This window comes from Cynoglossus semilaevis, chromosome Z, assembly GCF_000523025.1.
Source record: "Cynoglossus semilaevis isolate Cse_v1.0 chromosome Z, Cse_v1.0, whole genome shotgun sequence".
NCBI lineage: Eukaryota > Metazoa > Chordata > Actinopteri > Pleuronectiformes > Cynoglossidae > Cynoglossus > Cynoglossus semilaevis.
In genome coordinates this window covers 1,495,496-1,508,869 of record NC_024328.1, presented here as the reverse complement: position 1 = coordinate 1,508,869, position 13,374 = coordinate 1,495,496, and the positions used below count along the sequence as shown (strand labels likewise).

The following is a 13,374-nucleotide window of genomic DNA, read 5'->3' as shown; positions in this document are numbered from 1 at the left end:
ATGATTTGAATACCTTAAGCACTAATTATTGGAACACAAAATTAGTTTGGTAAGCTCATTGACCCTTGACCTACATACACAGGTGAAGCCAATCATGAAAAAGGGTATTTAATGTGGCCAGTTGCAAGTTGTTCTCCCCTTTGCATCTTCTCTGAAGACTGGCAACATGGGAGCCTCAAAACAACTGTCAAATGACCTGAAAACAACGATTGTTCAACACCATGGTTTAGGGGAATACAAAAAGCTAGTTCAGAGATTTCAGCTGTCAGTTTCCACTGTGAGGAACATAGTGAGGAAATGGAAGACCACAGGCACAGTTCTAGTTAAGGCCGTAGTGGCAGGCCAAGAAAAATCTCAGATAAGCAGAGGCGAAGGATGGTGAGAACAGTCAAACTCAACCCACAGACCAGTTCCAAAGACCTACAACATGATCTTGCTGCAGATGGTGTCACTGTGCATTGTTCAACTATTCAGTGCACTTTGCACAAGGACATGCTGTATGGGAGAGTAATGCGGCAGAAGCCTTTTCTGCTCCCATGCCACAAAAAGAGTCGTTTGAGGTATGCTAAAGCACATTTGGACAAGCCAGCTTCAGTTTGGAATAAGACTGATGAAACTAAAATCGAGTTATTTGGACATAACAAGGGGCGGTATACATAGTGGAAGAACAACACAGCATTCGAAGACAAACACTTGCTACCCACAGTTAAATTTGGTGGTGGTTCCATCATGCTGTGGGGCCAGTGCAGGTACTGGCAATCTTGTTCAAGTTGAAGGTTGCATGGATTCCAGTCAGTATCAGCAAATTGCGAACAATGTTTAACAATCAGTGACAAAGTTGAAGTTGTGCCGGGGCTGGATACTTCAACAAGACAACGACCCTAAACACCGCTCAAATTCTACCAAACCATTCATGCAGAGGAACAAGTACAACGTTCTGGAATAGCCATCTCAGTCCCCAGACCTGAATATCATTGAAAATCTGTGGTCTGTTTTAAGGTGGGCTGTCCATGCTCAGAAACCATCAAACCTGACAGAACTGGAGATGTTTTGTAAAGAAGAATGGTCAAAAATATATACCTTCAACCAGAATCCAGACCCTCATTGGAAGCGTTTAGAGGCTGTTATTTCTGCAAAAGGAGGATCTACTAAATATTGATGTAATTTTTCTGTTGGGGTGCCCAAATTTATGCACCTGCCTACTTTTGTTTAAGTAATTATTGCACACTTTCTGTAAATCCTATAAACTTCATTTCACTTCTTAAATATCACTGTGTTTGTTTGCTATAGGATATATTTAATTGAAATTGCTGTTCTGAAACATCAATGACCCATAAAGGAAAATCTTGAAAATGATCAGGGGTGCCCAAACTTTTTCATACCACTGTACAGTAAGTGAATGTACCTGGTAGTTCTGTGAAGTTACTGGTGGTGGTGGTGGAGGGACCTCAGGTTGGCGCTGTGCATATCCATAGTCTGTGGCAGTGTGTGTTGGCTGGTATCCCCCATAAGCAGCAGCTGTAGCAGCTGCCACAGCGACTGGCGCAGGTCGAGCAACAGCTACTGTGGCTGCAGTGGGAGCATACGCTGCTGCCACTGTGTGTGCCGACATAGGAGCTTGATGAACGGTGTAACTGGCCACCGTAGTGGGGTGTGTGTATGCCACCCCCGCAGTTGGCTGATGACTGGTAAAAAGTATTAAGAAGACAATTGTCAGAAATTTGATGCAACATGACTGTGTTCTGGCAAAGCTTTTTCTAACAACTATTCACTGCCTTAACTGAATTGTTCAACTATCATATTATACCAAACCAATTTTTTAAAAAAAAAATCATACTTTATCAATCCATTATGTAAATTTTGGACAGGTTATAGCCTGTCACAGCAGCAACAGACAGACAATCATTTATACTTTTGATGATTTATGATGCAAGTGCTCAAGGTGAACCACTTCCAAAATGTATGCATCAATGACATTTGCTAATAGCAGCACACCCGAACTTTGACATCAGGACTGGAAATTTTATAATGTTTTAAGAAATATAACTTGTAGATAACTTATACTCGATATATTAAACCATTTTTTATATGGATATATGCACTCTTGTTCTAAAATGACATGCAATTTGCTTTATAAAAGAGCCAGTTTCATGTTGTTTCTCTTATTTCTATTTGTCTTTGCTCAGCCCCTCTCACTTTCTCGACTTGCTCAGCTCACAGTTCGGACACAGAAAAAAAAAAATAAAGCTATCTCTTGCAATGGTGTCATGAAATGTCAAAGACTGCAGAAATGTTTTAGGAAAAGTTGAGCATCTGCTGTATTTCATCAACATCTACATTATCTAAAAGTGATTCAGAATATTTGTGTTTATATGCGTAAATATTGTGATATTTTATGTAATTGAGCTTTACCAGAAAGATATTTTTCATATCAGGATATGATTCTACTTAGCTGTATCGCCCAGCACCATTTGATGTTCAAATAGTAGTAAGTCATGTAAAAAATAAAATACAATCTGGGAAGATAAGTGACCTCTACTGTTCCTGCTATTCTACAAAATCTAGTCTGCATTCAGGTATCTTCAGGTTTGGTCTAGTATTAGTTTCTACACTGCAAGATCCAGAAAGAAATATCTCACAAGGTGTGCCTTAAATAAAAAAACAGTTTTTAAAAGAGGAATATTTTAGGACCAACTTGAATCACTTGTAGCATATAGATGGGAAGTCAACTTCCAGTGTCAATGCATCAATTAACCATGGACAAAAAGAACTAAATAATTTACAGACTGGCATAGAGTTACGTCTTTGGAAAGTCATTTACTGACAGACAGCTTTGAGACTTCATCCGTTTTCCTTCATTCTACTCTAAGGAGGAAAATAGCGCTGGGCAAGAATGTGTTATGCAAAAAGAACGTTGTATTTATCACTGCATTTAATATTTAACATATGCTGTTTACCTATTTTTAATTAGATGCATGTTTGTCTAATCCAGTTCTCCAGTTTGTTAAAAATTCTATTTTTTTAAAGTAGCAAAGCTTGGACCTATAAATTTGAATTGAGAAAACCTGTGAGACATGGGGATGAGAGAGCCGTCATTTAGGATGTCCTTTCATCATTTCATGTTTGTGATTGCAAGTCAGCTACTTATCTGAGATGAATGCTTTTGACCTTTTAAGTCACAAACCTACTGTCCTTTCAAGTAAAATGGAATTATTTTCTTAATTATCTCAAGTATATTGAGATATATATATTGAGTTTATTACAAGCCACAGACCCAGTAATGTAAAAGTGGCCAGTGTTCTTGCCATACAGCAGCAATTCCCAAAGTGTGGTGCTCAAGTTAAACAATGTGATTGCAGTTTGAGTGTTTTTCAAGAGACATTTCTCCACAGAACAAATGTGTAAATAAACATTTCCTTTGTAACATTTAAAATGAAAAGTTGACATTTTAATTAATAAGCAAATGCAGGCTATATTTATACGTGTGTTATACACATGGTCTGGTCATTTAAGGATTACTTAACATACTGTATAAGAAAGCCTGTGTTTTTTTCCCCCTTCCTCGAAGGCCCAACAATCAAACGGTTGTGATATAGAACCAGTCGTGGACAAAACATGTTAAGGATTTGCTGCTTTACAGCAAAATCTCTGGTCTAATTACTGTTTTATGCATACATTTTACATGTCTTCACTGTGCGTAGATGGGTTTAACTCTAAAACGGCATTTGGTAAATAAACACTTTAAACTGACCATTGGTATTAGTGTGAATATGTATGGTTATTTAGACCAGTGAAGTGTCCAGGGTGCAACCTATCCCTGTGCAGTAACTGGGTTAAGAGCTGGGATTGGTTGACCCCTGTAAACTTTAAGCGGTAGAGAATAAATTAATAATGTTGTAGTTGTGCTAGATTCGTGTGAAGAAACACGTGTAACTGTGGATACTATAGATAGTATTTACATTTAACCATACACCTTTCGCTGAGAATACAATTTGTTCATTTTTTTAAATTATCTACACTAAAAGGTCAACCAAGTTGTTACGGTTACCTTCCACATCAAAAGTAAATTCAATTTACTTCAATTGGTTGGAAAGCGCTAAAAAAACGGACGCGTACAACGCATATTAGCAAAGGCAGCGGTCTGACGCAGTGCTATGTGTGGTCTGCTGCATCAGAGAGAGCAGCGTCCCCTCCCCCAGCCTGAACAATGGCGTCTGTCTGCATAAACCTACACAACACAGAAAAACACCAAGTTTGTTTGTTTTTTTGTTTGGTAGACGGATCAACAGGTCACCTCACCTGTACTGTGCAGCAGCGCCATGGGTAAATCCAAAATAATTGCCGGTAGCCATTTTGGCATCTTCACCAAGCCGGCTAGGCACTGCAGAGGACAGACATACAGAAGGATCAGTTAGCAGTTAGCATTAGCTGAGAGTGATTCTTCCAAGGACTCGCCATTAACCTTGCACTTTGACAGTACTTTAACAGTTCATATGTCTTAGGAACAACACAATATCTCTCATATTTAAAGTGATACTTACCATAGGTGAAGGAGACTACAGGGCATATAGGAATCATTGGTTTCGTATATTCCACCGACACCCGAGTTCAACACCAGCCTATTTATAATACATGTCGTACCCGGAAATAAGGCCGCGGAAACGCATGTGCAGAAAAACATGACCGATAAATTAAGCTGTTGCGAATTTCCCTTATGTCGCTATTATTTTAATTTAAAAGACTTCAATTGCTACCAAATAATTTACAATAATGCTAATATGTATGTATGTTTTTTTTATGTTTTGTCAAACGTAAATATAAATTTTGTTCGACTATAATCTTAGTGTTTTCATATTTCGACATGATCAGCAATACGAATACTAATAGAATGGAAATAATATAACAATATTTTCCATTATATTGTCATGATATCGTTGTTCGGGCTATTCTAACTTGCATATAGAAACTACATTGTTATACAGCTCCCTCAAATTTGTCAGATTGACTAGTCCCTTTCATCTAAACATTTTTAGTTTGCGAGTTTCAATAATTTTAGCCAAAACATTGTGTGTACGTCTTCCCATCTCCTTTACTGCGCACTAATGTCAATTTATAGCGTAAACTGAACACCTTTTGATATAATGTCACCAGAATTGTACACGAGCCACTAGTAGGCAGTGTTGCATTATTAAGTGATTTCTGAATCGAAAAAGGGAAGAAAAGAAGAAATCCCATCATGCTTTGCAACAGAAGCGTTTCATCCTGTTATTCAACTTGTCTTGTCGTATCTGCTTCCTGCGTTTCTAAAGGTGGTTTCCGCGGGACGGGCACGGTGTTCTGGTCGGTAATGTGCGTCCAGACTCCAGAATGAGCGGCGTGCGGAGAATCGTGAGCTACGCGTACATGATCGTTATAGTAGGAGCTGGCTTGGGGACGTGGGCTCTGATCTCTCCAGGAGAAGAAAAGCGTAAAGAGCAACTGAAGGTGACAGAAGATAAAGATGCAGTTAACTGTAGCATTATCTAACAAAATTCGGTGTGCGTCTGTTTTAAGTTTGTTGTTAGTCCTTGGTTATCCGGCTTTTTATAAGAATGTGTGTTTACCTTTTTGTTATTGTTGTGTCACTTATGCGTTGATTGATTTTTTTTAAGGTTGTATCATTTGTTAGTTGATGATCTGATATGTATGTGTGTTTAGGTTGTTTCTGTGTCTAATTGTGTGGTTGTGTAACGTGACTCTGGCTCCTGGTTTATGTGTTTCGTTGTGTTAAATTGTAAAATTGGTTTCCTGAACTCCACCACCTTATTCTACCTTTGAACCTACATTACAGTCGTCATTATTGAATGGATATTGCAGAAAAAAATATTCAAAAACGTGCAAAGATACACACATAGAAATAATAATAAAGATAAATGAATCAAACATAAATGAAACAAACAAACTAAAATAAAGATGTTCGTTTTACCGTAGTTAGCTTTTCCTTTCCTTTGAACCCAAACATAGCAGTCATGAGGTTCAGTTTTAATATAACGATAAACACTTGCAAAAGTGTGTAAAAAATGTCTCTCCAATATTTGTTAAGGCGTGAACAGGACCAGTACATATGAATAAGAGAAGTTCTACTAATTTGAATTTGACACAGTACAGATTATATCAGAATAAATAGAAAATACAACGTTCAGTCGAAGACTGAGATCTTCACAGTAAATAAAATACCCAGTGGGTGACAATCCTTGCAATATGGTTTCAAATGTTGTTGTTTTGATCATTTAAGTGAGGGAAGAGGAGAGTACATTAACATTTCTACACAAAATGTATCTACCTTTTCTCTTATTTCATTTTGAATACATTACGTGGATGTAATAAACAGGTCGGCAGTGTGGCCTGTATATATGTTTTACAGATTTCACAGTGTTTCATTGATACATGGATAGACTGATAGTTAAATGTGAACTGATAGTTAAATGTTTGTATGAAATGTTTTGATGGCTTTTTCTGCTACTCATCAGAACCTTCCTGGATCAAAGCAAACACAAGAGGAGGCCAAGAGAAGAAATGCTCTGGTGATGCAGGCTCTCAAGGATGCAGCTAATATTAATGACAACATTTCACGTAGTAGTCAAAGAAAACCCAAAGTAGACAAAAACACTGCTGTTTAGCACACAGAACCTCCTCAAAGCCTCTTCAAATGAACAAGAGACATCCGTCATGTTTGTATTTAAAATGTTTGGTTCTGTAGTGTAGTGGTTAGTACGCCTGCCTCGGAAGCAGAGAGCAGAGTCCAGGGTTATATTCCCAGAGGTACCACATGCTTGATAATGTTAATCCTCCTCTGTAAGTCGCTTTGGATAGAAGCGTCTGGTAGAAGCATAAAGGTAAATGTTTGCTTTTCATGTGGCAATAATTCACCGTGGGATATTATGATCTATTAAAATGCTTAAACTCAACATGTCTGTAAAGATTCTCATTTATCCAGGTCATGTTATCATCTTTCAAGCTCAAAGAAAAAAACCAGTTGCTAACAACTAAATTCTATGGGTGAAACACAACATTATCTTTCATATATATATATATATATATATATATATATATATATATATATATATCCCGTTTGTCTACAAAATTCAATATCTGACTACAAAGTAAGTATTATACTTTGTGATGTTTTGATTTAAGTTTGCTCTTCAACCGAGTGAATGCATTTGAATGTGAATTCGTTTTTGAAAATGTTTAATAAAAATGTAAGTTGGTCAGAAATAGAACTATTTCCAAAGATTTTATCAGCTGGTATCACTGTTTTCTAAACAGTTTGTTGTCTACCATAGGGCATGCATTTAAACTTAAACGTAAGGATTTATTTAAAGGCAGTACAATGTCTGTTTTCTGATGTTTTGTTTTGCTGAGGGAAAGCTTGTTTCGAGATTTTGCTAGACAGCTTTGACCAGCAATTACAAGAAATAACATCAAGGAAATAACATGAATTCAGAAACTATCAAGTTCATGTCTGCTGCTATACATTCACAATTGATCTTAAAATACCCTACTATGCAAGTCCGTCTTTTTTAGTTCTGCCAAGTTAGGCTTTACTTCTCCACGATGTTTGGTGCTTATGTTTTCTGCTTTTTGCAAATAAAGAATATTTCTTCCCAATTTGGACATTTCTATATATTTACCTTATTTACCTCAAATTAAAACCCAGAATTATGTGCTTACTATAAACATTCTCATCTAAACATGTCAACTAGAGTAAATGTAATAAAGAGAACAAGAAATTGACTTTGACATTTGGCTTTGATGACTGAAATGACTATTCAATTAAAATTTTTGGAAAATATATAATACCTTCAGCTGGTATTTTATAAGCATTTTTTTCAGAAAGCTATTTTGCCTAAAAGTATTTGTTACTCAACCAATTAGGCAGCAACACGTCAACAATCTTGCACGTTTTTGTCTCCTTAAAAGTTTAATCTGCACCTCACCTGAATGTATATTTTAATGATAAATTATATTTTTTATATATTCCTCGTTTGTCCTTGGATAAAACAAGTGAATATAGAATATAGAAATATTTCTATATTCATACATATACGAGCTATATCTATCTATCTATCTATCTATCTATCTATCTATCTATCTATCTATCTATCTATCTATCTATCTATCTATCTATCTATCTATCTATTTATCTATACCGACTAACGAAAAAAAACGACTAAAAAAGCGCCTGTACGTCTTCGGAAATTCTAATTTCCGGTTCCGGTAAAGAAAGGCGCACCGCTGCATCTCGTCATGTAAGCGTCCACAGCTTAAACGTAATATTAGAAAGCTCGTATATTTGTGTTTGTCTTGATGTTAAGAAATATTTGTGTTTGATTGTTGGGTCAGTAATATACGGTGTTCGTAATGAACAGAATGAGAACCAGGTCGCCAGCGACGCAGCTACTTGGTGCTAACGCTAGCCGCCGCAGCTAAAGTGTGCAGTTAGCGCGGTTTAACGTCGCTGCTGAACTTCCGTGGTTCCGTTTCCTCGTGGTCATCCATAAAATGACGCTAGACGTCACAGTCTGTCACTGTGTAGTGAAGCGGAATAAACTGTCTGCTTTAGTAGAAAGAAGCGCTACTTAAAAAAACAAAAAACAAAACAACCGAAAGTAAATTATTTTCACTGTATACTGTATAGTCTAGATTGTGTAAAATATTAACGAGAGTCAAATAAACACTCCTCGTACAATAGTTTGTTTTGGATTTTTTATGTATCTGTTATTATATTGTAAACATGTGTGTATCATCAATCATTTGATCTGGTTACTGCTAAGAAATGGGAATTCGCTTCATTCCTACTCGAAGCAGTATTTCCACACACTGGGAAACAACAGGAAACATTTACTGTATTATGAAAAAAAACCTAGAATAACTAAAATGACATTCTCATACAGCAGTAATTACCAGTTTCATTTTAAGAAGGTAATAAGTGTATGGTGGTGTGTTAATTTGAAGCAACATCTCCCCCTGCCCGACCTTCTTTTGCTGTCCCTCGAACGAACGCTTGGGGTGTTCGTGGCTACTAATATTGTTCAGTGAAACTAGAATAATGGAGTGACAGTTGTTTATCTTAAAAGACGCCAATAAGGCAAAGGTCCCACCATCCCTGTGGGACAATCTATCATTCGAGTCTGGTTGTTATGTACTGTAATATGTGTTGTCAATGTGTGTAATTTTACGATTCTTTAAGGTGATGAAGTGATTAAAATACTAGATAGAGCATATGTAACATTTCCCAAGTTTTCTGGAGGTACACAGTACTCAGCACTAAGGTATACAGTAGAGTTTGTTTGAGTTTTTCTGGAGTGCATTATTGAGGTGATGATCCATCAATATTAATTTAGCCACTCCTTTAAAAGTTTATCAAGGATTTTATCACCGGAAAATAAATCGTTGGGAAATTTTCTGGCTGCGTGTGTTTCTGTTGAACATACACCTGAGGGCGCTGTTCATTCAATGATTTGACCTCTATCTCAACAGAATGCCAAAATCAAAGGAAGTGCTCTCTTCCACATCTGGAAGTGACTCTGACAGTGAAGTGGAGAAGAAGGTTTGTTTTTAAGTACTTTGATTTACTAAGAAAAAACAATCAAACAAACAATGGATTTTATCCCTTGCTATGGCAGTTAATTCCAGAACCATGAGTCAAACACCATTAATAGAATTTAAGTCCTAATTTTATTGAAAGGGACAACACAAGCATCTCACATTCCACATTTTATGGCAAGAGGATAATGACCAGTCTGTCAGAGCATGTCCTGTTTTCACTCTGAACATCCAAATTAAGAGCTGTTAAAATATATAAATAAAAAGTCCCTTAACAAAAATAGATCTAAATAATACACTTTGGTCTGTTTGTTTCAGGCAAAAAGAAAGAAGCCCAGTGTTCAAGAGAAACCATCAAAGAAAGCAAAAAGTGGGGAGAGCTCTAAGCCAGGTGGCTCATCCGGGGGCAGTGGTAATGGTGATGACAACATGTTCCAGGTGGGTATCTCCATAAGGAATGGAGTACTTAAGTATCTTTAAAAGGAGTATCTTTAAAAAAAAAAAAATGAAATAAAAAAATGAAATGAATTAGGGAAAAAATGGGCTAGTAAAGAGACTTATATGTGAAATATTCAAAATCAGATTGGAAGATCATTATTTGGAGGAAAGTGGGCAACATTTGGCATGTTGGGATGGATTAACTAACAAAAGCCATTTGCACAAACCACAGGAAGCAGTAGGAGGTGTGGGTGATGGCAACCAACAGAAACCAACAACACTAATATGAGCTGACAGAGCTGAGCCCTACAGGTTAAATAGTAGTTTTTCTGATGGTTCAATTCCAATCAGCAGCCAGTGTTCAAAGTAGGAGATGTCTGAACACATGTTAAATGCATTTAGGAAATTTGAGCTAAAGAGAAATGGGATGTTGGCAAGACTACAGATGACACTTTGTGATGTGGGTAGGACTTTCAAAATAAGTGCCAAGTAAATGACTTTACTTTGCCAAGCTGTTTGAACTGAGATGAGTGAAATCGGTGAAAGAGTCAGGTAGGAGTTGTAGATGTTCTAAATGAAGGCATCAGCCTCAGTGATACCTGATAGAGGGTAACCTAAGAAGATTTACTACCTGCAGCTGTAAAATGACAAAACGTCTCTAGACAGCCTGTCTCAAATAAAACAGTGCCAAAGCATAAAGAAGCCCTTAAACTTTTTTAAACAAGAAACAGGCTCAGCCTTCACTGCTGCACTTCTTTGTTTAATCTTGAAGGGTGATTAAAAGACAGGAAACTTCTAACAGAGCAGCTGACAGCGGTTTGACAACCGGTTTGCTTCTTTCAGATCGGAAAGATGAGGTATGTCAGTGTGCGGGAGTTCAAAGGCAAAGTCCTGATTGACATCAGAGAGTACTGGATGAACCCAAACGGGGAGATGAAGCCGGGCAAGAAAGGTAATGAGTGCACATGCTGCACATTCTTCTGTATAAGTGTCTCTCACACACACACACACACACACACACACTGAGAAGTCATATCTGTGTGATAATCACAGCATGATGTTTGATCTTTCAGTGGTTTGCAGTTGTGCATTGAAACTAAAGTTTATTTATGTCTCCTTTGCAGGTATCTCCCTCAATCCGGAACAATGGAACCAGCTCAAGGACCAGATGTCAGACATCGATGATGCCATGAAGAGAATATAAATGCTCCTTTCGTGTGTTGCCTGTAGTCTGCTCCACTTTTTGTAAAAAAAAAAATAAAAAAAAATCCTGGGCTGTTTTCTAATGAACTTATTCCATTTGTAGCTGTATAGAGCCAGTGGTTGTCTTGTGTGCATAGTTGTTTTGTGTGTGTGACTTTCTTCTGAGTTGGTGTTAGTGAAAGTACGAGTGACTGAGCAGGAGGAGGATGATGGCTGGGGCAAGGGGCTGCATCAATACACTGATGTTTTTGTATTGAATGGTAATAAAAATTAGTAACTAAACCTAATGTTCCACCACTGTGTTTGTTTGTGAGCTTCATCCTTTTAAGCATTATAATCGTGTGTTTTAAACTGATTATATATATTAATATTTACCTTTATATACAGTACAAGTGTACATGTTAATTTACAACTGTATAAACATGATTGTAGATTGCCTCAGCTCTGTGAGCATTTTTTTTTAATATTGCTCCAAACGGATAAGTCTTGCATGGTTCAAGCTACACCTTAAAGCTGTAAAGTTTACAAATCATTCAAATTATAGACAATTCCATTGCGCTAAAAAACTAGCGATGAGCTAGAACCTTCCGCAGGATACTGTTAATACAAATGATGATGTCAAATGATTTTCAAGTGCTGTAGATGAATTACATAATCCATAAGGGAAAGGGTGCAGTGTTAATCTCAGCACAACTCATTAGGACTATCAATATGTCTGGTTTGTTCACTGCATCCTCCATGCAAAAAACAAAAGGCGAAAGCCAGTCAAGAGTGACAACCAACCTCATGGTTCAACCATGTTCTACAGAAGAAGATCTCTGAATGCAAAACAAGGGACACCGTGTTGAGCAGCAGGAGATGCTGATTGGTAAACATTTTTGGATGAAACCATATCTTCAATTAAAAACAAGTCTATCCAATAGTTAGAATAGGTCAAAGGGCAGCTAAAAAAAATTACAGTTCAAAACCACTAAGTCTTAAAATTGTCAAATGATAAGGTAAAGTTATTCATGAATAGAATTAATTAGACAAAAACTAGTAATTTATCAAAAGGAAGACAGAAATCATGAAAATACATGCAATAAGAAAATGTTTTTTCTTCACAAACAGAATTAACTGTAGCAACACATAGTTTAAAAAGTTCTATTAGGCAACTGACGTGAGACGTGAAACAGTACAGACTGTTTCACGTCTTCTGTTTGGCTTCTGCCTAACAGAACTTTTTAAACTTGACCATGACCTGGATGACTGAGAATCTTCATAGACATATAACAGCCATAGGCCATTTTTGATTATGTTTCTAATTCCAACCACAACAGTTACGGATACAGAGCCCCTAAAGGGACATGGGGGGAAAAAAAGAAAAGAAACATATCTCTTGCGCACATGAAAGTAGCTTTCTTACTGCCTCATGTTCCAATACACATATCCACATGATATCCATGTATCTTAGGCTAAACATAACAGGGAGACATTCCTTTTGTAAGATGATCTAACATCTAATTGGCTTCTTTTAGTGTCTCCTTATGTGCCAGCTTTGCTCAGCGCTGCTGCTTTACTTTGGACACATGCTCCAGATGAACCATTGTCACACAGACAGGGGCACAGACAAAGAGACAGACAGAGAGACAGAGAAACCTATTGACTGTTGCCGAACTTCTGCATAATGGGAGCATTTCCCTGAAACTGTCCTCGCTCTGGGTAAATTTCAAGGCATTGTTGACACCTGCTGTGACTTTAAGTGTGATGGTAACTGCTGTTTGAACAGAATTTACAGTTTTCTGGTGGCCTGTCAAGTAAGGGCAGGGGTGAGGAGGGGTTGTTAGGGGGTTGTTGACATTTCCCAGGCAGTTGCTCTTACTTCTGCTGTTGCTTTGTGGACATAGACTTCCAACAAGAAGCAGGGTCACCTGACAAAGACAGGCTGAAATACATGAGCCTCAAACTCATTTATTCTCTGCTGCACTGGGTACAATTGTGTCTCGTACCAACACTTGTCAATGTGTCTATTTAGTGCCACTGAGCTGAAGGCTGCTGGGAAACCATGAGAATACACAAGTGTAAAAGTAAAAAACTTTCTTTTCACCACATTTCTGCTACTTTGCACCAGGTAGAAATCTGCCACAGATAGATTTAAATTTAGTG

The 13,374-nt window shown here is 37.3% G+C and overlaps 3 protein-coding genes across 4 annotated transcripts in view; 2 read left to right on the top strand and 1 right to left on the bottom strand.

Annotated features, from left to right (window-relative positions):
* LOC103397483 (zinc finger RNA-binding protein-like) overlaps positions 1-4,678 on the bottom strand; it is a 15,797-nt gene extending 11,119 nt beyond the window's left edge. Inside the window, 3 exon segments of the mRNA XM_008335749.3 lie at positions 1,406-1,685; positions 4,300-4,381; positions 4,542-4,678. Of these exon segments, the coding sequence (XP_008333971.1) occupies positions 1,406-1,685; positions 4,300-4,381; positions 4,542-4,578 (399 nt within the window). The 5' untranslated portion in view covers positions 4,579-4,678.
* A 542-nt stretch (positions 4,679-5,220) lies between these two features.
* uqcc3 (ubiquinol-cytochrome c reductase complex assembly factor 3) lies at positions 5,221-6,949 on the top strand. Its single transcript, XM_008335750.3, has 2 exons — positions 5,221-5,484; positions 6,510-6,949. The coding sequence occupies exons 1-2, from the start codon at positions 5,368-5,370 to the stop codon at positions 6,657-6,659; spliced, it is 267 nt and encodes an 88-aa protein (XP_008333972.1). The 5' UTR covers positions 5,221-5,367; the 3' UTR covers positions 6,660-6,949.
* Positions 6,950-8,200: 1,251 nt separating this feature from the next.
* On the top strand, positions 8,201-11,320 carry LOC103397485 (activated RNA polymerase II transcriptional coactivator p15-like). 2 transcript variants are annotated; one of them, XM_008335751.3, is made up of 5 exons: positions 8,201-8,291; positions 9,523-9,592; positions 9,907-10,026; positions 10,870-10,978; positions 11,151-11,320. In XM_008335751.3, exons 2-5 carry the CDS (start codon positions 9,524-9,526, stop codon positions 11,228-11,230), a joined length of 378 nt encoding a protein of 125 aa, XP_008333973.1. In that variant the 5' UTR covers positions 8,201-8,291; position 9,523; the 3' UTR covers positions 11,231-11,320. The 2 variants fall into 2 exon arrangements, with proteins under 2 accessions (XP_008333973.1, XP_008333975.1); XM_008335753.3 differs by lacking the exon at positions 8,201-8,291 and adding an exon at positions 8,294-8,312.
* Positions 11,321-13,374: the final 2,054 nt, after the last annotated feature.

Coding starts and splice junctions, on each gene's coding strand:
- LOC103397485 (XM_008335751.3), top strand. CDS start 9,524: ATGCCAAAATCAAAGGAAGTGCTCTCTTCCACATCTGGAAGTGACTCT. Junction 9,593..9,906: donor ACAGTGAAGTGGAGAAGAAG/GTTTGTTTTTAA, acceptor TGTTTGTTTCAG/GCAAAAAGAAAGAAGCCCAG. Junction 10,979..11,150: donor GATGAAGCCGGGCAAGAAAG/GTAATGAGTGCA, acceptor TCTCCTTTGCAG/GTATCTCCCTCAATCCGGAA.
- uqcc3 (XM_008335750.3), top strand. CDS start 5,368: ATGAGCGGCGTGCGGAGAATCGTGAGCTACGCGTACATGATCGTTATA. Junction 5,485..6,509: donor AGCGTAAAGAGCAACTGAAG/GTGACAGAAGAT, acceptor GCTACTCATCAG/AACCTTCCTGGATCAAAGCA.